The sequence below is a fragment of the Thalia democratica genome, chromosome 1 (assembly GCF_965202585.1).
Source record: "Thalia democratica chromosome 1, ktThaDemo2.hap1.1, whole genome shotgun sequence".
NCBI classification, from domain to species: Eukaryota; Metazoa; Chordata; class Thaliacea; order Salpida; family Salpidae; genus Thalia; species Thalia democratica.
Genome location: NC_139165.1, coordinates 22,984,014 through 23,008,845, shown reverse-complemented (window position 1 = coordinate 23,008,845; position 24,832 = coordinate 22,984,014). Strand labels below are relative to the sequence as shown.

At 28.5% G+C, this 24,832-nt stretch overlaps 2 protein-coding genes across 2 annotated transcripts; one reads left to right on the top strand and one right to left on the bottom strand.

The window, feature by feature from the left end:
- Window positions 1–387: 387 nt before the first annotated feature.
- LOC145834560 (amino acid transporter heavy chain SLC3A1-like) lies at window positions 388–6,121 on the top strand. Its single transcript, XM_082942016.1, has 12 exons — window positions 388–403; window positions 660–890; window positions 1,224–1,418; window positions 1,932–2,050; window positions 2,278–2,412; window positions 2,884–3,003; window positions 3,388–3,503; window positions 3,675–3,888; window positions 4,160–4,315; window positions 4,620–4,733; window positions 5,307–5,431; window positions 5,800–6,121. Exons 2-12 carry the CDS (start codon window positions 662–664, stop codon window positions 6,119–6,121), a joined length of 1,845 nt encoding a protein of 614 aa, XP_082798142.1. The 5' UTR covers window positions 388–403; window positions 660–661.
- A 5,149-nt stretch (window positions 6,122–11,270) lies between these two features.
- Window positions 11,271–20,693, bottom strand: LOC145834551 (uncharacterized). Its single transcript, XM_082942005.1, has 17 exons — window positions 20,614–20,693; window positions 20,428–20,492; window positions 20,135–20,247; window positions 19,667–19,804; window positions 19,205–19,406; window positions 18,707–18,824; window positions 18,370–18,504; window positions 18,063–18,119; window positions 16,590–16,821; window positions 15,308–15,472; window positions 14,493–14,539; window positions 14,196–14,320; window positions 12,691–12,968; window positions 12,068–12,161; window positions 11,935–12,008; window positions 11,783–11,861; window positions 11,271–11,431 (listed from the first exon to the last, which is right to left on the bottom strand). Exons 1-17 carry the CDS (start codon window positions 20,691–20,693, stop codon window positions 11,271–11,273), a joined length of 2,163 nt encoding a protein of 720 aa, XP_082798131.1.
- Between the last annotated feature and the right edge of the window lie 4,139 nt (window positions 20,694–24,832).

Here is a 24,832-nt window from a genome sequence, read left to right as displayed (position 1 = left end):
TAACATATTAAAGCTAAAAAGAAGATTTTCGGGCGTAAATATTATTTGTTCTATTAAAATAGCAGATAACTAAGAAAAGTTGTATAAAATATTTCGTAAATATTTCTTAAATCTTAATGTTATACTTTAAAAAGTTCGGTAGCAGTTATGAACGACTTATAAAAGCAGAATTGCGCATTTCTTTTCATATGATAAAAAGCGATCGCATTTTAATAAACATCTACATTTAATGATAAATACTTCATTACTTACAGCTTAAAATAGCATATCAAATAAATAATGTCGGAAAACTTGGCGTACGTGGAGGAAGGAAGTCCAAGGGATGAGGAAGACACAGCATCTCACTCTTCCGATGATTACGAGCAATCAGACATGCAGATAGATGATACAAAACCTTTTGCAGGTCAAATATAAAGAATAAAATTTGTTTGTACAATATGAAATTCTAAATTAAGTAACTTTAATAATTTTATAAATTTTAAAAGTTTAAGTTTCAAAAAATGTAGTATGATCACCAAAACCTCTTCAGGTGAAATTAAATAACATGCGCAGTCTACAAAGCATTAGCAACACTGTTATCAATAAAAACGTTACAATTTTATTCGAAAAAACACATTTACAATTTTTTTAAATAGCTATCTAAAATCATCTCAATACAGGAATGCCAAAGGAAGTGCTGTTGAAGTTTTCCCGCCAAAAGAAGTTCGTTTACGCGCGAAACATCCTGACAGCTTGCGTGTTTCTCGCATTGACATTATTGCTATCACTTATCATTGCATTCATTGCCGTGTCAGCTCCCTGCCAGGCTAACTACCAGGTGAGCCCGGTGTACGAGATCTGCGTGAAAAGTTACAGGGACTCCGATGGTGACGGTGTTGGTGACCTGAAAGGTATGCATAAATGATAAGATAATTAAAATAAGGGATAGTATAATCGATTATAGAAATAAAGAGCAAACATGTTATTTTATAGATTGGTGTTAGCTTAAGTAAAAAACTTCAACCGTTGAATGTTTTTTTAAGTATATTGCTATTTATAAAATTTATTTTATATCAAAAAAATCTACAAAATTTTTATTTTATACTTGTTATATTGCTTGAAAATTAAAGTTCCTTTTCAGCATTTTTAATATATCATTTTGAATACTTAATTATAACAACATTTTATTTTAAATTTAAAATATGAAGAACAAGCTTTTATTCCTTTATAATAACGTCATTCAGGCATTATGGAGAAAATGGACTACCTTTCGGACACGCTTGGCGTCAGGACCCTCATGATCGATGACGTCATAGACCCTGCTGACTTCAGGAAGGTAAGACCTGAGGTAGGTACGAATCAGGACGCGATAGACCTGGTACTGTCAGCACACGAGAGGGGCATGTACGTGGGATTTCAGCTGGACCCCAACTATTCACGTATGTTTTTTATTAAAAGTTGTTTGTTTAAATAAACAATTTACTCAAGTGTAATGTTAAAACTTAAACTTCATATACTTAATATACCTATTTTATAATATTTGCGTCATTTTATGACATTGTTTTTATACTTTTGACATAGTTTATTTTTGTAATTCAGTTTTATTTTGATATAATATTAAGGGTTTGTAGTAAAAAAAGTTTCACAAATTCAGACAGCTACTAAGTTTACCGCTGAACGGATTATCAATTAGCAATTCTTATTGAAAAAAACAAATTTTACTAAAACACATATTGATTTAAACACTGAAGGATTTGTTATCACAAAACTTAACCGAAAACATTGCAAAAACAGGCCTCCTAATATTCAGTTTTTGTGCTTAATGCTATTTTTAAATAGTCTCAGCCGAAAGATTTTTTTTTTTGTAAACAAACAGCTTTTAACACGTAGACTTTTGTATTAGTAGTTATCTTTATACAATTTAGTTTATACACAGATTATTTAATACACAGACGACACGCACGAGTGGTTTAAAAAGTCACGTGACGCCACAACGGAAGGTCACGAGTACTACAAGGACTTTTACGTATGGGAAAGCACCGGTAGCGAAACCACCCCGCCGAACAACTGGGTAGGAGTTTAATTGAGTTTTATCTATTCAAGATTAATTATAAAAAAAAACTAAATGTTTTCAAATCAACCAGTAAACTATGCTTGTAAGTTATTGAAAGCATTTTTATAAATGTAAAAAACAAACAAGTAAATAATTTGTATTTGTTACGTACAGCTGCGTGCTCTAAAAGACTATTTTGCTTCCAGAACAATCTTGGTTATTTGTTAAAATGTATTTTCACGCAGTTGAGTGTGAGCGGTACGGGTAGCGACAGTGCTTGGAAGTACGACACCGCGCGGAAGGAATTTTACTACCACGCATACGAAGATGACAAGCCGGATCTCAACTTCAGGAGCGAAAACTTGCAACAAGAATTTAAAGTTAGTTGGTGATGAAACGAATTTGTTTTTTATTCTCTGAAAATAAGCTTTGGGTTATAAATATGTTGTAACTAGTTTTAAAGCAAACTTGTTGTTTTTAATGTAAAATGTTGGAACAAAAAAAAAGACGAAAATTATTTAATGATAGTAAGTATACGGCATATGTTATATAATGTTATATGTATTTGACAAAATTAAGTTAAATTGTATCTTTGTTGTATAAATCGATATGCATAAGTTTTCCTCTGTACACCAGGCACGTAGATCTTTTTAAGCGCTTAGTTTTTTGTTAAAAAATAATTAGTACATTATTAATTTTTAAAGTGAAAACACCAAAAGTTTAAACTAAATTTCAAAATTATTGTTTTTTTATAACCGTTATATATTATAAAATTGTTAGATATTTTAAAAAGTAGAAAGATTTATTAGAATGTGCTCAACTTGTTTTAATAACACAACTAATTTATTTAGTCAGTATTGGAGTTTTGGCTGGATGAGTTCAATTTGGACGGTTTCCGGTTCACTTCTGTTCAGTACTTGCTTGAATCAGAACACCTGAGAGATCAACAACTAATTGATGATTCTATGCCTGTTTGTACTTTTATTAATTTCATATATTAAAACAAAGTTAAATTAGCACATAAAGTGCTAAAGTAAAATCTTATACTATGCTTAAATTAAAAGTAAGAAAAATCTTTTATATAAAGTTATGTTTTCATAGACTGTGCAAAAGTTTAAATGTTATTTCTTAAAATTTATAACTTCCTAAGCACTTTAGCATTATTTTATAACCAAATGTAGAATAGCTTTAAGTTATATTAACCCACCTACTACAATAAGTAATCATACTTCAACAAAATAATTGCTACAAAACAGGTGTTATAAAATCGTAAACCACAAAAACCTTTCACAGTTATTACTTCAACTATCATTTTTATCATTGTTAATTTGTTTAACATAGAAAAATTTTAACAGCCCACATACGCCAACATGTACCCGGATTTCACGCGTGACCTCGCCCAAGTCCATGACGTCATACTGGAATGGAGAAAAGTCCTCGACGACTTCAGCACCGAGCCGGGTGTTTACAGGTTAAATAACATATACACATAAAATGTTATAATTTAAAAATGAACAAAATTTTAACTTTGCATTCTTTATTATTGCTTGAAGTGTGTTCAAATACAGACAATAACTCAAAAAAAAAATTGCCATACCAAAAGGAAAATTTGAGAAACTTAGATATTATAATATTATCACAGGTTCATGGAGGTGATGACGCAACCGGACTACCCGAACGTTAGAGTGACGTCACGTTACTACGGCAACGAGTACAGCAACGAGGCCGACATGCCGTTCAACTTCGGACTGATCGAGTTGGTGGAAAGAAGCGCATGGACCAGTGAGAATTTGGCGGGAAAAATTTACGGGTGGCTGGAGTCGATGCCTGATGACGAGAACTGGCCTAACTGGAGGGTTGGTGATAATAATGTTATATATACTTGAAAAGTTTTGTTATGGTGTTGAAGTGAAGTAATGAATTTATGCTTATCAAAACCATATAGTGTTATCAAATTGAGATAACAGAAACTAAATATTTAGTGAACTAAAAAAGCATCAAAACAAAATAAAAAAAAAAAAACCAACTTTTTTTACTTTTAGAACTGTTGAAAACAATTAATTTTAGACAAAAATAATTTATTTTTTGCAAATAAAATTGTTAGTCAAAAACCATATTATCTCACAGACGGGAAATTCCCAATCACAGCGCGTGACGACACGAGTGGAGAATGACGTCATGATATCGCGGATAGCAGCAGTGACGTGCTTGACTTTGAGCGGAAGTTGCGGAATTTACTACGGTGACGAAATCGGCATGACGTCAGATGTTACTGGTGTTGAGGTAGTTTCGTGGGATGTTGTATGGTTTTGTAAATAATGTACACATTATTCAAGTGTTGAATTTTTGCTATGTAGCTGTTACTTAAGTTTGAATTTCTTAAGTTTTATGTAAAATGTTTTTATTTCTTTAAGTTCTGTAAACTGGTAAAATATTAAAAATTTAATTTGAAATTGATTAAATTCGTCCAGAAACATCGTAAAAGAAATTAATTAAAAAAGCTAATAGTTATAATATGCTTCATCACGTAAAACTTTTTTATTTCTATATGTTTTGTACAATTTAAAAACTTTTTAAACTATTTCAGAACCCGCAACAAACGCCAATGCAGTGGGACACCACACAAAATGCAGGTTTCACTGAAGGGGAAATTCCTTGGTTGGAAGTCAACAACAACTTCTTGACTGGCACCAACGTTGAAGTTAGTATCACTATTTGTTATTAACTAAAAACTGTAAAATGAAAACTTATAATGGTACATCGAGATTAATAGAAATATTTTTTTGCAATGAAATATATTTACAAATAGATGAAGTTAAATGTAAAGTTCATTATCCAGTGGAAATCGTTTCTACAAAATTTCCGTCAAAAAATAACAACAAGTTTTACTATGATATATGCGTTTTGTCTTAGTTTTTTTTCTTAACTTAAAAATAAATGTATCTTTTTTTCATTGTCATAATGTCACATATTGAATTTTAGAACTTAAAAACTCAAAAGTAATCAGAAATAAAATTTTAAAAATCTATTTTTGATATACTGGACGTACAGAAACAAGCAGATTATCATATTTGTTGTTGCGTTATTTATTTTCACTTTGTATCAACTTAAAGTATTTATATTTCTGGTAGTTTAAATTTTATTAACCTAACAACAAAATGGGACTCGACTTAATAAACAAGACATCATATTTTTCTACTACTTTATATAAAAACAGATATAAGTAGGTAAGTAGGTTTAACAATTTCAAGTAATTTTTACTCAAAACAAACAGGACAATGTAGCAGATAATAACTCAATGTTGTGGCTTTACAAGAAGCTGATACAAATGAACGGCGATGACATCATGCTGAGAGGATACTTGTGCATGGTGCCCACTACCGGAAATAGTCTATTAGCGTGAGTTTTATTGTGATATACATTTTTTTATTTAATTTTAATAAGCCATTTATGCATGCTGCCCAGTAAGAGAAAAAAAGTTTCGTGTAAGTTTTTGTTATTAGTATCATTTTATTCTACTTCGTTAAGCAACTTTTTAAACTCATAAACTTAGATAAACTTAGTTTCAAAATAAAACTGTTTCATCCCTGTTTACCTGTTTTAACATAAATAGTAGCAGAAATTTTGTTTTAGCGTGAGGTTTTATTTAAAAAAAGTTGTTTTCTTCTCATGGCTACGAGTCTCTATTTAGTTAATCACATGCTGAAATTAATAATACTACTTTATAACTATAACACAGAGTAATAGTATTAACGTTGTATTTACAGCTACGTTAGGGAACTTCCCGGAATCAACTCGATCCTCGTCGCCATCAACCTCTCCCCTGGTGATGACGTCATACTAGGAGACTCCCTGGCAACCACCAAGTTGCCTGGCGACGCCACGATAAGACTCATTAGCGACACGCCTGGTGAGAGACAGGGGGAGAGGGTCTCCCTAGCAACCATGACGCTGAAATCCAAACAGGCGGTTGTCATGGAGATAGAACCAGAGTCTTTATTTACCGAGGATTCCAGTTACAACGACAAATGTTTTGTTTCAGATCCGATCAGGCAGAACAAGATTGGAATTCTTCAGAAGGTTAAATAGATAGCTTGTTACTTTAAATAGCAATTTTTTAATCATTAGTATTTGTACATGAATTCATTGTTGCTTTTCTTTTTCAAAATAAATTAGTTTATTAAAATAAAATATATTTGTTTCGTATTGTTTTTATTTATTTTATAATTTTTAAAACGGAATATATGATGTTAAAAAATAGCTAAATCATAAGATTTTTATGTTACGGTTTTATAGAAATTCAGCCAATACTTTGTTTTTATTTATTTAAATCTTTATTAGTTATAAATACAAAGTAAATACAATCAACGAAAACAACCATATTATTTCACATATAAGGCAAATCAAACTTCTATACTTATGTATTTTTTGAGACAAACTAAATATCGAGTTTTAGTTTTTATTATACTATTTGGACCATCAGACCAGAGACCTGGAAATAAATTGAAGACCGTTGTATTTCTTGCTTACGAATAACGGAATAGTTTCTACTAAGTTCGAATTATAGGAAAGCTAAAGTTTGTTTTTTGAAATTATAAAACTCAATACTGATTACACAAGGCTATTTTAAAATAAAACTGGTAGTTAAGCAAACATTTTTTGAAAAAACACATTGCTCATTAGTAAATTTTTAACTTATAACAGTAATTAACTTTTCTTTGTTTCAAGCAAACAATTTTTCCATTAAGCGGCAATTGTTGCTCAAATCACAAAGCGTGTAGTTGTTTACATTAAAAAGTTTCAATGGGTTTGCGTTGTTTTGTTTAGTGGAATTTCAACTTTAAATAAAAGCTTTTATTAAAATCCTTTACCGCTTTTTATTTGAGTTCCAAGGTCGAAAAGTTCAAATACAAAATTTCGCATGGTTGAAATAAATTGCCTCAAACAATTTTGTTTGGCAAAATTTATAAAAACAACAAATTGAAAATAATTTTCACTGATTTCTAAAGCTGTTTAATTTGCTATCAAAGCAAAAATTAAACATTTTGCTGAACTTTATTTAAACATTCGATGTAGTTTTACAAACATGATTAAATAGAAAATGTTTTAAAGTTTTTTTTGTTGAATCTTTTCCAGCCTTAAGGCTTATCGAAAACCGGTTAAATGAAAAACTGTGGGTTAGTCTAACTAGCAAATGTAAATTGAAACCACTGTTTTCCTTTATTAAGCTATTGTTTATTAAACACATAATTTTTGTTGTTACAAGCGTTAATTGACTTAGTATTGTTTTAATGTAGTAAAGTTATTAAATTACTATGTAAGTTTTGTTAAACTTGAAATTTCGAACAAAAAACCTTATGTTGGTTGAACACTATTGTTATAATTTCAAAAACATTTTTTTTAGTTTAGTATACTAAAATGTTTGTAAAATGAAAAGTTTAAAAAAAAGTGTCATAAAAAGCAACACTAACAAAATAAATTAAGTAAGCTTAAACTAATATACCGTAGTTTGTTGAGTTTACGCAAACTAATGCTTTATTTTGTCATTATTAATTAATCAAATTTAAGTTAGACTAACAAATTGTAAAAATTTTTACACAGCCAAGCATTGTTTAAATTTGTAATGTTTACAACGAATATGAAGTTCAACTGTTTATAAAAGATGTTGCAAAAAATGTTAATAATTGCCTAAACTGTAAACAAAATGTGTTAATTCAATTGATTTTGAACTTTGCTTGTTATAATAATGATATTTAAGTTCATTATCAGCTGTAACAAAAAAAAAAACTTAAAAACTATGTATTATTGAACGACAAAAAAGCGCTAAAAGATTTGATTCTAAGACCTGGTGTACGAAAAAACCTTTCGATTATCGAGTCGCACACAACAGTTACATTTGAACGTCTAAAATACGTGTAACTAAAACACAATTAAACAGTCTTGACTACTCATTAGTTGTGTACGGTTTATACGTGTAACTAATTTTTCACTCGAATTAAAATAATTACCAGAAAAACCAATAAAAAGTTTTAGCAACGATCATTTTATACAAATTTTAAAATTTTCGCTAAAGTTCACTAAATCAGCTTTTTACTATGTATTATAAAATTTTCACCATTTATTAAATACTTCATTATTAAAATCTTTGTAAATAAGCTAACTAACTGCATAATGACTTTTTTAAATGCCCTTAGACCTATTATACCGATTGATACAAAAAACTATCATTTAGTTTATTCTTCTTAATCGTACAATATTCCTTAAGTTTTATTATTAGTAATCTGTTTATATAGTAGTAGAAAAATTTAAAAACCAGATTGATAAAAATTCCTGATATAGTTTTTTAGTATGTAATTTTCATACAAAAGTTTGAGCAATACCAACTAAATCGTACATACCAGGGTTCGGCAGCCTTTTATAAGTCTCTGGCCAGTTTTCTTAGAAAAATTTTCTTTTGGGCAGAACTATACAGAAAAAACATTTGGTGGGCCGTAGTTTTAAAAAAAAAGTTGCAATAATCAGTATAAAAAATTATTTTATGCCAAAACGTGATAAAATAAGCAACAAAAAGCACTAGTAATGAGTAATTACTAAAATAAGAACCAAATTGTAAGTTTTTACCACAATAAATTTTATTTTAATTAAAAAATAAATATGTTCTTAGCTAATAATTACCTCGCGACCGTAAAATTTTTGCTCCGAGAGCCGCATTAGGTCTGCAGGTCGCAGTTTGCCGATCCATGCTATAAACAAAACTAACAAAGTTAAAACTCTAGCATCAGCAAACGGTAAAATTAACCTAGTATGAATATGAAACTTTTACATAAGTACGGAAAATATAATTTTTATAAAGATAGTAAAGAAGTTATTCAGACTAATTGTTTGTTTTTAGATAAGTTTTTAAAAAATATTTCCACTCTCTATTTATATATATATATACATATGTTTCTTTTAAAGTAAAAAAAAACATTGAATTGTTTTTGCTTTTCTTTTTAGTTTTAAGTCATTAACAAAATAACCGAAACTACGTGAAGGCAACTCTTTTAGTTAGCAGGTCAGTATTATCAAAAAAGTTTTCCACTTACCGAATTTGTGATAAATAAGTCATGGCAGAGCGCGTAATAATATAACTCTATTATAAAAAACTCTTATATGTAAAATTTTCGGAAATAAACGTTTAATAGGTTCTACCATGTATTGTGAATCGGATTAAGAACAAGTTTTTAATATATTTCATATAGAAATTTCAAATTTACTATTTTTTACTAAACATTTCAAAGCTAAAATAACACAGAGGTCCAAGGAATTCTGTTCTCACATGTTTTGTTTAAAGAAATATTCAATTCCCCTATAGGAGAAGATATGAAAAACATTATGGTTAAAGTTTTTAAAAATGTTAAGTTTTTTTTTTAAATTAAAAAGCTTTTATGAATAATAAAAAAGTTTATAAACTTGTTAAACGTATAAAAGTATTAAAATTTTGTGTGTTTGTTTATAAGCTTTAATAAAGCTAAATTGATACTATATTTCAAGTTCAATGAACAACGCGTTATCTATTAAAATATCTAAAAGAAACAGATCGTGAGTTAAGTGAAAACTTTTGTTTTATATTAGAAAAATCCTGTAATTTTTACATAAAAAATGTAGCATCAAAATTAAAACACAACAATAAAAAAATGAAATATGATGTTACCAGTAAAACTTTACAGTACATAAATTTAATTATAAAGTTTATATCAAGATAAAACAATTGTACGAACGAAGTTGAATGTACAAATTTAGCACATCAACAACATTAAGCGACTAAAGTATTAAAAAAAAAAGTATTTATTGTATACCAACGAAAATGATTAAACACAAACCCGACAAAACCTACAAACAAAGTTGTTTTTAGAAAAAGCATTAATGAAGTTAATTTTACTATAATAGAACTTCTAATGTATTAAGTAAGTATGATATACAAACTAACTAAAAAGCGTTACAAGTTTGAAAAAACATCCATGTTTATATTTTATTTTAAAGAATTAGCTTTGTTATGTAGTAAGAAGTATGTATTCGAATATATGTTTTGTATCTTGGTAGAATATTATATTGAAGTAAATGAAATACACATATTCTTAGTCTATAAACTTTCAATGTTTCTAGTAATTTAGTTTAATATAGTATGACATAGCTATTTAGTATAAATATAGTATGAAGTAATGATATGTATGTTTAGGTTTTGATTTAATATAAATTGAAATGCTAACATAAAAATGTAAAAAATTTACACTGTATGTATTTTTATCGCTTTCAAACTAAACTAAATATATAATAAGCTAAACTGGAACCTACAAACAGATACAAAATATAAAAGTTAATGTGTGCTGAAAAATTATAGTTGTGCGACTTAAGTTGTTTAATGTTTAAGTTTACCTTCATGTAAATACTTTAATGACAAAAATTGAGTACTTAAGAACCTGGCTTAAGTTTGTAAAAATGTTAATTAAACAATTTTAGAGAGAACTATAGGTTTTAATACGTTGACAATTTAAAAAGTTTTAAGTACTTGAATTTACACATTTTTTCCTTAAGTACATTTCAAACAATTTATTAGTCCAACACCTTTTTCAGAAAATCATTTAAAAGATTGTGTTGTTTTATTAAAATTCTAAATTAAGTACTTCAAGTCAATAAAGGCTTTATAAGACAGACTTTTCCGCTTAAAAATTCCGTCAAAACACAACAGAAATAACTTTAATCTTTATCTTAATTTATCGTATAGTTAAGTCTAAAGCCTTACACTAAATCATGAAAAAATTTTGGAGGTTTTTTTAACTAATAAGATAGTTTACTTGCTAAATTTAGAATAATAATGCTAAATTTTACACTTTGCATACGGCTTAATTTGATAAATGAGTTAACAGTTTTATAATCATTAGGCAACTTAAATAAAAGACACGCAAATTTTGTTTTATTTCAAGTATAAACTGCATAATTAAAAAAATAAGGACACAATCTTTTTTTTTTTTAAAGTTAATTCCTATAAACAGCTTCATTGTATATATGTTTCAAATCAGATTTATAAGTCCAATATGGACCAAAATTTCAATAAACTAAAGTTTATCTGTTGAAATGCTGGAAATAAAACATCGGTAAACTTTTAAATACAAACATATTACTTTAAAATTTAAAAAAAACCTTAAAATCAAAAGTTTAAACTAATTTTAAGTTTAATGTATTTCTTTTAATTTTAATTTTATTTGCAAATGGACAGCTGTATTTCGCCGTCATTGTGACGTAACGCTTTTGTGGCGATGACGTTGAAGTCGTGTTTAGTGAAGTTTTCGTTTGTTCTACTCATGATTATTCCCAAGCCCTTCTTGTCTTGTATCAGCTCCTTTGTTCGCAGCAGCCAGGCTTTGAAAAAATAATCAAGTTTTAAGGGTTAAAATGCTTGTAACTGATTATGACTTAATTTTTTATAGAAAGTTTGTATACTTAAAAATGTTAGATACTAGGTTTAACTACTACAAACTTTTATATATTCTCTGTTACAAAAACGATTTTATAATAGAATTTTAAGCTATAAGTTTCTCGTAGTAAACTAAGACAAAAACTTTGTTTTAAAGCAGCTCTGCAAAAGTTGAACTTGATTGTTTAAACATTACAGGCTCTTTTAAAATGAAAAAAAAAATATTTTTTTTAAATATAAGTTTAGTACAGCTAACTCTAAACTTTATATATTCAAAAAAATAACTTAGAGCAAACCTTCAGGGCACGAGACTCTATCTTCCATCAAGTTTATGACGATGTCGAAATTTTCCAGCTCCATAGAAAGCCACGTGAGCTGTTTGAGACACAAATATTTATATTAATAACAATAATATTTTTGAGCATAAATAATTATGTTAAACTCTCACTTGAAAAAATTCCACATTTCCTGTCTCTGTGGACTGATCAACTTCCATGAGTACTGATTTTTTCTCTGTAGAGTCTGGAAGATTTATAAAAGTGTTAGCCTTGAAGTTAAACTAAACAACTAAATTAAAGTACCTATTTTGACGAAGGGCTTGAAGAAGTAATGTTTATCTATTTTCAGTTTGTTTGCTAGCTGCAAGATTCGAGATGATGTGTCGACACCAACGACCTAAATTTATGTATTTTAACAATTTTTACCATTTAAAACTGTGTTATAGATTCTATTAAACAGCACTACATATTTGAAGCTAATAAGTTCATACATTTTTGAATTAAAGCCGCTAGCTTTAAGTTTCACAAAAAGTATTTTTATAAACAGATTTAAACGCAGAGCAACTATCAAACATAGAAGACGTCGGTGCAAACGTAAACAATATTAAAAAAAAAGTATTTTATTTTCCGTTTGACACAGTTTAGTTAAAAAACTGAACATTAAAAGCTCGTAACATCTGAAGCATGAGCGCTGAAAACACAGTAAATTTTTCAAAATATTTTTGTCATATAAACCTTGAAAAAACACCGCTGCAGACCACTGCAGATAATATTACTGATACTCATAAGGTCAAGTGTAAATTACACTTAAACGTGAAATTGATATCAAATAAAAAACTCAAGGCACCTTGATAAAGATGTTTGAAAAACTAAAGTCACAGATATGTAACCCAACTTCTTTATTTAGTTGCACTATACGTATTTACCTCGCTGCAAAACTCGGCCAGCTTAAAAGCCAGCGAACCGGAACGACACCCGATCACGAGCGCCCTGCACCCTGATGACGTCATGTCAGATGACGTCATGTTTTCCTGGTATTTCCTGCTGATATCCGCAATTACATCTTCCATCTCGGCGTATGACTCGTCTTGTCGCTCCTCTTTCACTAGTGCGTACGTTACGTCATCAGTGTCTGTGACGTAGCAGTGGTTGGTCGATGACGTCATAACCACCCTGGTTCCCACCGGCGGCAAATTCTCCTTTTCTGTTTCACAACTAGTTTATACATATATTGTATAGAATATTTAAAGATAACGGAACAAGGCGAAGAATCTTATTAATCAAAAAAACCAGATACCGTTTTAAACGTACTACTTTTAAATAATTTATAAATTGATTTTTTTTGAGAACTTATCGTCTAATTGTTGTTTTTTATACAAATTTGAACTATAGTATTATTGATTTATTTTTTAATAACTTCAAAATAAAGTAGTTTACAGTTTTAAAATTATAAATAGTTCCTTCTAAATGTACGAATAACTTTTCAACTGCACTTAAAAAAAACCAAAAGACTCTGTTCAAAGATTAAAGTTTTGTAATTATAGTATATACGTCTATCGATCACCTTATTACAACTAAAATGATTCAGAAATTTACAATACTAATACCAGCTAAAATGTGTATTGAGTTTCAATAATACATTTTGTTTGCTGTAAGTTACCTCAAATATGACTTGTATTAGGCAATACGTTGCACAAAGTTTTGGCCTGGACAAAAATAAAAGATTGTTTACTATAACTTACCGCAAACATGTCTGGTATTACGCAATGCTTTAATTAAAATTTTGGCCTGGACAAAAAAAAAACTTTGTTTGCTGGTAAACAGCAGTGGTGATGCCTGTGGTACTTTTGCTGGGAGGTGCGGAAAACTAACAAGTATTTAAAAAGCCCAGTACTTTGATGTTTTGTTAGGATGAAAATGCTGCATTTATAAGAAACTGTTACGACAAAATATTAAATAAATTCATAACAGTAACTTTTTTAATTATTTTAGGTAGAGCATCTGCTTTAATGCCCCACGCAGTGCCCCTGGTAAACAAAAATTTTGTAAACAAGTAGTAAAACATACTAGTTTGTCTAGCTGCCACCTTAAGTGCTAGATTTTTGCAGAAAAATAAGTACTTAAAAGCTAAACTCAAAACTAAGCTACATATAGAAACCTATTTAATTTCATTAAAAAAAAAAATTGACGAGTTCGTTGTAGTAATTTAATTAACTTCCTAAAAAAATAGAAAATTAAATAAACCATCACCATTTCGATTAATATATCTTGTTATCTACACTTTTTTGTTAGAAAACTAAATGTGATAATCTTTTATTTATACATGAATACTTAATCATGTTTTGGTTCGATAAATAGAAAATGATAAAACATTAAGTATCATAAAAATTTGAAATCTCAAAAATGTATTCAAAAAAAATAACAAACAAACCATCAATTTCTGTAATATTTTGTTCAAATTCTTTGGTATCGATCATTCTCACGACGGATCCCTCCCCTACAGATCTGACGCATCTGAAACCTGCAAACTGGAGAAAGTGACTCCTAAATGCGTACCTGATGACAAAATATTGTCATGAAGTAAGTATTGAGTGTTATGTTATTTATAATATGTATAACGCTAATAGTTGTAAAATTATGTTATAACACTTAGTACAATTACAATTTCTGATATAATATGATAGATATCTGTATATTTTAATATTAGTTAACAATGCTTTTTAACTACCTGGCAAACCTGGACGCCTCATTACCAGTTGATACCCAGCTACCTCCCTGCGTAAAGAAAATATTTTATTTTTAATTGAACAATACATAATTTCCATGTTTCACTAATAACCTAAATATTTGAAGTATATCCTCTTTTTCTTATATAACAATAAACAAAAACATACAAATAGGAGGTTTAAGTGTTGAAAAATTGGAAAGCTTACTTTGTTTTCTGCATCTTTAAAGCTGTATTAGTTATGTACTCAAAAGTTATAGTTTTGTAGTTTTTTATTTCATACGCACAAACTTAATACTAAAATGTGGCTTAATACTGACAAATACAAAAAAACTTTCATTTAAAAAAAAAGTGCTACTTATTCTAAACAACAGCTTTTCAGTTTGTGTTTTCAATTATAGAAAGCATAAGTAATTTATAAGTTGACAAATGTAAGTCATATCAAGCGTTTACCAGCAGCTGTTCATCAAGCTAACATGTATGAGGCAATGTTTTCGGTCAAAAAAAAATCTTAATTAAAAAAACATATGATTTTATTAATTTCAAAGTAGTTGTAAAAACTAATAGCTTATAAATCAACGTATCGAATAAAAGCTAAAGTGTTGTTTAGGTTCACAAATTTAGAACTGATACCACTAACAAGTATGAGTTGATATTTTCCGTCGAACGTTGGTCAAAACTTTATTGAAAATAATTATGCAGCTTATAGAGTTAAAAAAAAATATCAAAAAAAAACATAAACAGCTTATAAAGCGAGCACGATATATTTATTAAACTTAAAGATAGTAAGCCACTTAAAACTAATTTATCAAACTAACGAGTATTAGATGGTGTTTTCCGTCGAACGTCGGTGCGGAGAAATCCTCGTAGTACTTGTTGGTATGGAAACCGGGCAACCCGTTGAAGTGGTCCTCGCACCAGTCCCACAAGTTACCCATGACGTCATAAAGACCGAATTTGTTCGGTGCGTATGCGTTCACTGGCTGTTGTTTGAAAATACTGGGTTTTATGACTATAAAAAACTGCCTTTGAAAGTTTAAATTTTTGCATTTTTTTTAAATGTGTTATGCTGACTTTATCAAAAGTATTACTTCAGTTTGAATTTTTTTTTGTTTTTAATGTACACTGGCCGGTTTATGTAAATATATACGATGACGGTTTTTCATGAAGTGAGTAAAATACTCACAGGATGTACAAGCTTTGTTTATAAATTTTTTAGCTGTTTTATTTTAAAATTTAAAAAACATTGGTAAATTGAATTAATTGAAGTTGTTGGGCATTATATTTAAACAAAAGTAATTTTGATAAGTTAGTATTTTTGCTTATTTTTTTTTGTTAAAAATGTGTTTTTATTCATTTTTACTAAATTATATCATTTTTTTTCATTTTTTTAATTTCATTTAAATATTTGGTTCAAATGTGTTTGTTAGAATTGAGCATGTTTACTGGCTGTTTTGTACTATTATAATACAAGTTTTATTCTTATTTATAATATAACGTAAAAAATACTTAAATAGACGTAAATAATGTGTTAAAGTTTATTTTTTAATTGAAATGTATACGTTTTACTAAGCTTTTCGAAAATCTTAAATTTAATAAAAATACCCAGTTTGTAAGTAGTAATATATTTTTCTTAAAATTTCCTATCAAAATTTTTTTTTAAGTGATAAGCAATGATGGCACGTTTTTTTAATCGGAACTTAAGTACTTTATATAATAAATTTGAACTTTTGTGTTTGCACAAGTTATACAAGAGCAAACAACTTGATCAATTTTAAGCACAATACTTTAAAACTTGAAGACGACTTGAGAACAAACATTTGCGCGAAAACAAAATTACGAGCAAGTCATTAAAGCAAACATTACATACTAACGCGCAATAATCATATCTTGTTTAATAAATTTCGATAAAATTGTGTTTAAGAAAACCATAATTTACCGTTAAAAATTATTTTAATACAATGGTTTAAAATAAAACGCAAAATCGGTTAGCCAACGACCACAAAACAAATAAAAGAAACCTTAATAGCACAAAAAGTATAACCTATATTAAAAAACGAAAGTATTAATTGGTAATAAAATTGTAGCTGAAAAACTAACAGTTGAGGATCCGAACGTCATGTTGTGGTTGTAACTTTCCGGCCCTTTGCAAAATATCGGGTCGTCTTCAGTACTCTCGTACTCGGGTAATCCCCTGATGACGTTGTGTTCCAGTTCGGTGAGCAGCCTGACGTCATCGCCCCTCCACCTGCAGTACGCCTTGGCCTCGTAAAAGTTCACCTCGCACGGCCAGTCGAGCGGAAGGTCGATCTCGTCGTACATCAGGCGGAGTCTGTGACGTCATAATGGTTAAAGTGTTTGTGACGTCATATTTATATGTTTATTACATGATTCTACCTTAGTGCAATTTTGAAAAAATTATACAGCGTGTGTTTCGTAGATGCACTTTGTAAAATTTATTTTTCTTTAACCAACAGTTAAAGTTGAAAGAAGTTTAAAATAGTTTGTTACTAGGTTAAATTTAAGAAAATTAAGATGGCTTGTTGTTAGATTAAGTTTAAATTGACTAAAGCAGAAATCGCATCATGTTTTTTATTAAGAAATAAGCTTGTGCAAAACTACCGAAACTTAGCTACTATACAATTAATGCTTCCCATACACTTAATTTGTTCATGTATAGAACTATCATCTAGTTTAGCTTAAACCTTTGTTTATTAAGAGCCTTTTTACTTTAAGTTTGAATCTTCTAGATTACGCAGACTTGTAAAAGCAAAATCAGCACATTTTAGCGAAGTTGACACATTTTAGTCAACTAAAGTTTATCTTAAGTTTAAGTCCGAACTTGAGCCTTTGAAGTCTGTTTGAGTTTCAAAACACAAGTGACTTGTCACGCCACTTTTATTGTGACGTGACAAGGTGTTTGCCAAAGAAGTTATCGGAATTGGCGCTTGTGTTGTAAATTTGATAATTTCGCAAAATCGTCGCAATTTCGCATGTGATTGTTGATTGAAACGTGTATTGTCTCGTTTGTGATTGGCTTAAATTTTCTGTGGTCTTCTTTGTGGTTGGCTTAAAGTTATTTTGTCTATTTTAAGCCTTCCGCTTGCCCCTTTCACGTGCTGTGGTAATTTCCAATCAACAACAAACTTTGTGTAAGTTTTTAATAGGCAGGCCAATAAATTGTCCCGTAAAGTGCTCGCATAGGATTTTTAAGTTTTCAATGTGACAAACACGTGGTTTAGGAAGTGGTTTCTAGTCATTATGTACAAAATAAAATGTCATTGTTAATACTGTGCCTAAAATTTTTGAGCTTTACGTTAATCAACTTAGGAAAAGCACGTGTTATGAAAAGATGATGTTACAATTTTTGTTTAAAACCGCTGTGAAAATTTAGCTGAATACTTCGACGACTTGTAAGTACTGCAAAACTTCAATAAACTCTTGATATATTTAAATTAAACTATTCAACGTTTTTTTGAATATACCGAAAGTTTTTTCAAGTAAGTATGTGTATATATACATACATACATATTATATATATATATATAACTTATATAAAAACTTTTTGCTCACTTGTACTTGGTAACTCCACTATCAGGTTCCCTCGCATTCACCCAAAACGGGGGGTGTCTGTTTATTAAATTGAAGTAAGCTTCATAAAGTAAAAGTGCAATTCAAAAATGCATTGGTAACTACGACAATATGAACAAGTTTAGTTCATAACATTGTTGATTGTGACTGTTTAAATTTATTTTACTTCACACTTTAACTTACGTGCTTCTATGTAGTATAGAGGTAAATACTAAAAATTTCTAAAAGAAGATTAGACCTATAACTGTTTTTTATATCTACCGAAAATATTATCACCATGACAACTAACGTGGCTCCCCTGAAACTCCTCCACTTCCACCCGGATGCACTCCACAGTTCCTCGTTCAAGTATCCTCCATCATTTACAAACTCCATTATTTCCCTGTTCGTCACTTTGTACTTTGTTACCAGGAATTCAGGAACCCTGAAAGTTTGGCAGTTTATTTTAAGAGTTTTAAGAGTTTAATGTTTTTTTTAAGTTTTCAGAGATACTTATAATTTACATACACTACGATTTTTAAGGTTTTTTTTAAATGCTTGTTGTTTAAAATGAAAAAAAAGTTAAGATATATCCATATGCTCATAAACTAAACACTTTTGATTGTTAAATTAATATTAGTACTTACTTTTCAGCGAGTTTTCCATACTCATTATCCCATCCCCATTCAGGATTATCCAATTCTTTTCCCAACGTGTACTTGCTGCTTGGAATGCGAACCATTGGGTTTTCTTTCACTGGTTCACCTGTTGAATTATTAATCGTTACAGCTGGAAAATAAACAAAATAGAAAACAGTTTAAAATACTTGTTAGATGTTTGCTTATAAAAAACTTATATAAACCTTATTGTAAAGTCTTAAATTAGCAAAAAGCACTTTTCGATAATTGTAAACATAAAAATGAATTTTAATACTATTTAAGCGCATTTTAAAATTTTCACATTGTGTTAAAATATAATATATATATATATACAAATAGTATATATATGTATATATATATATATAAAAAACGATAAAATCAGATAAACTAAATCAACTTTGAAAGAGCCACTAAAGGGATTTACAATAGTTTTTGCAATAAACTATACGACAAACATATATGTATATATATAAGTATATATATTACCCGAAGAAGCAGGTGCGTACTTCCAACCGACAGGCGTCTGCACAAGTTCAATAGGAAGCTGCCTGATCAGCACCGAGCTGGTCTCCAGGTGGATCCTCTCGTGCTCGATCCCCATCATAACCGCCCACCACGGATCCTTCTGGGTGATGGGGAGCTTGAACTGGCGCCCACTAGTGATTATCTCACGAACAATGTTGCGGACCTTAATGATTGCATGTTTTAAATGATGTTTACAAAATGGCTTATTTTTTGATCAAAACTGAATATTCATACTTTATTACTTTATAACTTTTTTTAAAGTTTCATAACTTTATAAAGATCTAGTTCGTTAAAAAACTTATATAAAATAAACTAAGTACAATAAGATTTTTTGTAAGTATACTATGTAATTTCAAGATATACATTTAGTTAACAATTCAAAGAATGTTATTTTTCTTACAAACAAAAGCCATTAAATCTCACTTTTATTCTATATTCAACGACTTGTTTCACAGTTGGCCACTTGAATCCCCCACCCATTCTGTAATTTTCAGTGTCGTCCCAACTCATTTCGTCTACACCAGTCTCAAATAACAGCTCGTATTCCCTATTCACTCTTTTCTGGAAATTTGAAAAATACTAATATAAATATATATATAATGTTGTATCCAACAGCATATAATAGTGTACGTCTCAAAAAATAACTCGTATTCCCTCTTACTCTTTTCTGGAAAATTATATGTAGAAACTATAGAAGTTCTTTCAAACTATACAAGCATTCACAAAAATATGATAATATTAGTTTCAAACGATAACTCGCACTATCTGTTTACTATTTAACACATATTTTAAAATTAAAAACATATCAAAAACAAATTCAAATTTGAAAACTCACTTACTTTAAGCATTTTTGCCTTTTTAGAAAAAAATATGTTTAGTTTAAAATAATACCTTAAGAAGTCCAGCAAGAATGAGCTTGTTAACGTACACAGTAGCTGTGTGGCAGTAATAAAATATAAGAGGAAGGCGAAGTTTATCAGGGCACAAGTAAAACGAACTCTCATCTGTAAAAATGTTAAATAAAAATATAACAAGACCAAGTGTATCAGGACAATAGTAAAAAAAGCCATCATCTGTATTAAGTTAAGTAGTGCTTGTGCTTGCTTTTAAACTTATTTGTGTAGTGTTTTAATAATTTTTTATACTTGCAGATGTGTATACGAATTAAAACAAGTTAAATTCACCTTTCAATGCCGTAAAGATCCATTCGTTAAGAGTGTAAGAGTTTTCAAAGTATTCCAAAATTTCTCTGATAAAATAATAATAAAAAAAAAAACAGCAGTTGTACAGTAAATAAAAATAATTTCTGTAAAATATTCATTAAACTAAACTATTTTAGTTGCTGTATAAATGAATTTCGTTTTACTTACTGCTGGGTGGCTGTGTGAAGACTCGGCGGTTTCAGAGATTTAGTCTGAAGTTCTCCTGTGAGGACTGAAAATGACTTCATTTCGTATAAACTTGTATGAGCTTTATAAACAAAAGGTCTATATATACTTTAAATAGTTTTTAGCGGGTTCAAAGCTAATTTTTTTAAAACTGTTCACTATGAATAGGACGTGAAGCAAAAACACCAAAATAATACTTTTTTTGAAAACTTAATGTCATGAGAAAAACGTTGCATTTATAAAAGTAATGACTTTGAAAACTTAAAAACTGCTTAAAACAATACTTTAACATAAAACTGAACTTGTGAAATCTAGCTTTTATTCATTATATTTACAAAATTTTAAATGCTCAATAATTATATCAAAAATAACAATAACAAAATTACTTAATGACGGTACAACTGCTAGACCATTATAACTTAGTAAGTATAAATTAACTATAAACTTTAATTGAAAGTAGCGCAAAATAATGCATCCTAAAGTATGTCGAAATTACTTAGCTAAATATAAAATTATCTTCTTAATGTTAAGAGTATTAGATATCGTACAACTGATCTCGTAAGTGAATTATCCAACTAATTAAGCGCGATAAGCAACGAAAGCAAATATTTGCAGAGCCAAGCTTAGTACATGCAGACTTAAAAAGATGACCACTAACAATGTAAAAGGCAAATACAAAACTGCTTGAACAAAAGTATGTTAAGTAAAAGTATGTTTGCTGCTAATAGACGTCCACAAAGTCAATGTGAATTCCTTTGATTAAGAATGACCATGCACTATCATACTACTTTTTTTTTACTTTTAAATTTAAAAACATTTCTAAAAAAAAATTTAACAGTTTTATACGTTTATCACGTAGGCAAACAGCAGTTTTACTTAAAGTCAAGGGCAGTATTTACATTTAATGCAGATCAAATTGGGAATAAGTAAAGTTCCTTTATTACTTTATTTGAAACATTAAATGAAATGGATTTTAATTGCCAGATGACTGCTATTTACTTTCAATAGCAACAGTGCAACAAATTTCTTTATTACGTTTCTATACAAAAGCTATTATTACAAAAAGCTTCCAACAAACTTTATAAGAGAGTTTAAAAGTATAATAAACACTTGAGTTAAATTTTAAAAATACAAGAAAAATAAAATGCAGAGTTTGAATAACTAAATAAATTTGTAAGCTTAAAGCGAAGCTAATAAACCGCGTGATCCTGTTAAACCTGTTAAACCTGTTAAACCGTTTAATATTATTAAACAAACCTTTCACAAATGTTTTGTGCAATGCACTTAAGTATGCAAGAAACTTTTTTAATTAAAGTCAACAAGAATATTTTTACCGTTCAACTTTATACGTGTTTACTTTTAGAATAAACTGCAGACAAAATTAGAAAGTTAATTAAGTTCATGTGTATTTTATAAGGCCGAATTTATCATGCTAAACCGCTAAGTTAGCAGCTATAAATCTTTAAGATAACGTGCTAATTTACAGAAAAAATACTTTCAGTGAATACGCCTATAGTATTACGTTCGAAGTCGTAAATTTTGACCAAAAATATTAAATTATCTTGTCATTACAGAATAAATTTAACCTGAATATTTTTTGAAGTGAAATTTTAGAAAGGTTAGAAACTTTTCTTTTAGCGTACATGGTATATAAATATTTGAAAAATTAATTAAAAAGTTTTATTCAATAAAAATAATTAATTTGAATATATACCAATTTTAATTAATGTAGAATACTAGAGTGTTTATATTTTTAGTATTTTATCAAAACTAAAAATTAAATAGCAACAATAGAGATAGTAATTTGTTAGCATTATAATTGTGTAGTATTTTTTAAGCAATTAAAATATTATTTAGGATACTAATTTCAAACTTTAAGTGTATAAAAATTAACTGCAACTAATTAAAAACTATAAATGCAACAATAAAATAAATTCAATGTTGTTTTTATTTAAGGTAATCAAAACCTATACTAAAATATTTTCTTGTAGCTAAAAATACATTATTCAAAACATAACCATGTAATGTTGTAAGACTTAAAAACATTTAAAGTTTTTTGTTTAATTAGTTGTTGCATAATATTAAATAACATTTTCAAAAAATAGTTAATTATCGCACTTAAACTAATTATAAAGTCATTTTAGGCTCAACGCAAACATTAAACATGTGAAAGCAAACAAACTCAAAACTAAACGAAAATGATTACAAAAAGCAAGCAAATATTTTGTAATTACGAACAAAAACCATGACCTTTCGTATCTTTTACTATTTAATTTGTTAATCTTTGAAACTCAAAAAAGTTATGACCGCTTATAATTTTTTCTAGTTAAACTTTGTAGACTTTTCTTTTTCTGTTGTAAACTACTCGTTTATTTTATACAAAATAAGCAGCCTGATTATATTTATAGTTTAACAGAGAATATGTATGCCTGATAAGTCGTGACGAGGACAAATTTGCTGCAGGATTGTTGTTGAGGGTCACGTGGTTACTGCTTATTGTATGATGACGAAGTCACATCAAGCCATGCTGACGATAACTGAAATATTGCTAATATTTTAAAAGGTTTAAGTATATTGGTACAAATAGTTGTCGTAATTTGAGTTTTTTTAAATCTACTTTTTCAATACAACACTTTTATACTTTTATATTGTCATGTGTACAGTGTTGCGATACTAAATGGAAATAAATAAACGTTTTAAAATCGGTGGATTGTATGTTGTTTTAGTTTAAAACGATTTAGGTTTTAAAATAAGTTCATATTACGTTTTAAAGTTAAAGTTTTTATTTTTACAAAAAGTAAATCTCAAAAAACTTTAAACTAAAATAATGAGAAAAATAAGTCAACACAAACAAAATTATTTTATTAGAATTTAATTTATTATGTTTTAAACTTTATAGACTAAATTGATTCCGGTTTTTGTTTTGCTTCAAAGTTTATTTGAATTATCAAACAATTTAAAATCTTGATAGTTATATTAAGAAAAAAGTTCAATAAGTAAAAAACTCTAAATTTATCTTACTAATGTGATTTTTTTTATTTCTTATAACGGTTAAATTTATTTTTGGAAGCTTTACATTGAATCAATGGCGTAGCGTGGTATTTTGGTCAGGGGGTGCGAAAATTTTTTTCTCAAAAAATCCTCTAAGTTAAAACTTTTGTAATTAGCTATAAAAAAATTTTTTACAAAAATATAGTTGAAATAATTTTATTAAGTAAAAAAAGTTCGTTAACTGTTTAAAAAATTATTTATATATTACAAATTAAACAATTAAATAAAAGTATAAATTTCATTAGAATTACTTATACTTGCAAAAATGTAAACTTACTAAATAAAATTTTTTTTTATTACTTACAGTAAACTTTATATCTTTATAAATTAATATATTCAATAAAACGAAAGTATTTGTTTTATTTACGTAAAAATTACTAATCTCTTTAAGGGCATAGGGGGGGGGGGGTAAACACCATTTTTTGGTTTTTAATCTTATTTTATATAGTTTTTACTAAGCTACAAGATGCTTTTTACAGATTTAAAAAACTCAAAATATTTTTTGAGATATAGCCGGTCAAAGTCGGAGCCAACAATAGGTTCCTTATGAAGGCGCAAACTAAAACGGCGAAAATAGACTATTTTACTAAAAATCTATCTACTCCTACATTTTAGAGAAAACTACCTCAAACTTTCAGGAAATGTTTCTTGATATATTTAAAAAATTCTGTCGGAAGGAATTTTGGAAAAAATTAAAAATAAAAATTTCATATAAAAAATAAACAAAAAAAAACAGATTTTTTTTTTGTTTTTTTGTTATAAAATTTTATTTTTAATTTTTTAAAATTTTGTTCCGACAGAATTTTCTAAATACTGCAAGGAACATTTCCTGAAAGTTTGAGGTAGTTTTCTCAAAAAACGTAGGAGGAGATAGATTTTTAGTGATTTCTAGTTATTTGCCGTTTTAGTTTGCGCCTTCCATAAGGATCCTATTGTTGCCTCCGACTTTGACTGGCTATATCTCAAAAATTATTTTGAACTTTTTAAATCTGTAAAAAGTATCTTGTAGCTTAGTATAAACTATACAAAATAAGATCAAAAACCAAAAAAGTGTGTTTATCCCCCTATGCCCTTAGTATACAATACAACAGTGATAACAACACCTCATTGCAAATAATTTTAATAAAGTTACACAGAAGTTAAAATAGAC

Bases quoted from the DNA above. Each gene is read 5' to 3' on its own strand.
- LOC145834560 (XM_082942016.1), top strand. From the start codon at position 662: ATGCCAAAGGAAGTGCTGTTGAAGTTTTCCCGCCAAAAGAAGTTCGTT. The intron at 3,004-3,387 runs GTTTGTACTTTT...AAATTTTAACAG, and splicing joins TAATTGATGATTCTATGCCT to CCCACATACGCCAACATGTA. The intron at 3,504-3,674 runs GTTAAATAACAT...ATATTATCACAG, and splicing joins ACCGAGCCGGGTGTTTACAG to GTTCATGGAGGTGATGACGC.
- LOC145834551 (XM_082942005.1), bottom strand. From the start codon at position 20,693: ATGAAGTCATTTTCAGTCCTCACAGGAGAACTTCAGACTAAATCTCTG. The intron at 19,407-19,666 runs GTGAGATTTAAT...GCAATCATTAAG, and splicing joins TCGTTGAATATAGAATAAAA to GTCCGCAACATTGTTCGTGA. The intron at 12,009-12,067 runs GTACTTTAATTT...TAAATCTTCCAG, and splicing joins CAAGCCCTTCGTCAAAATAG to ACTCTACAGAGAAAAAATCA.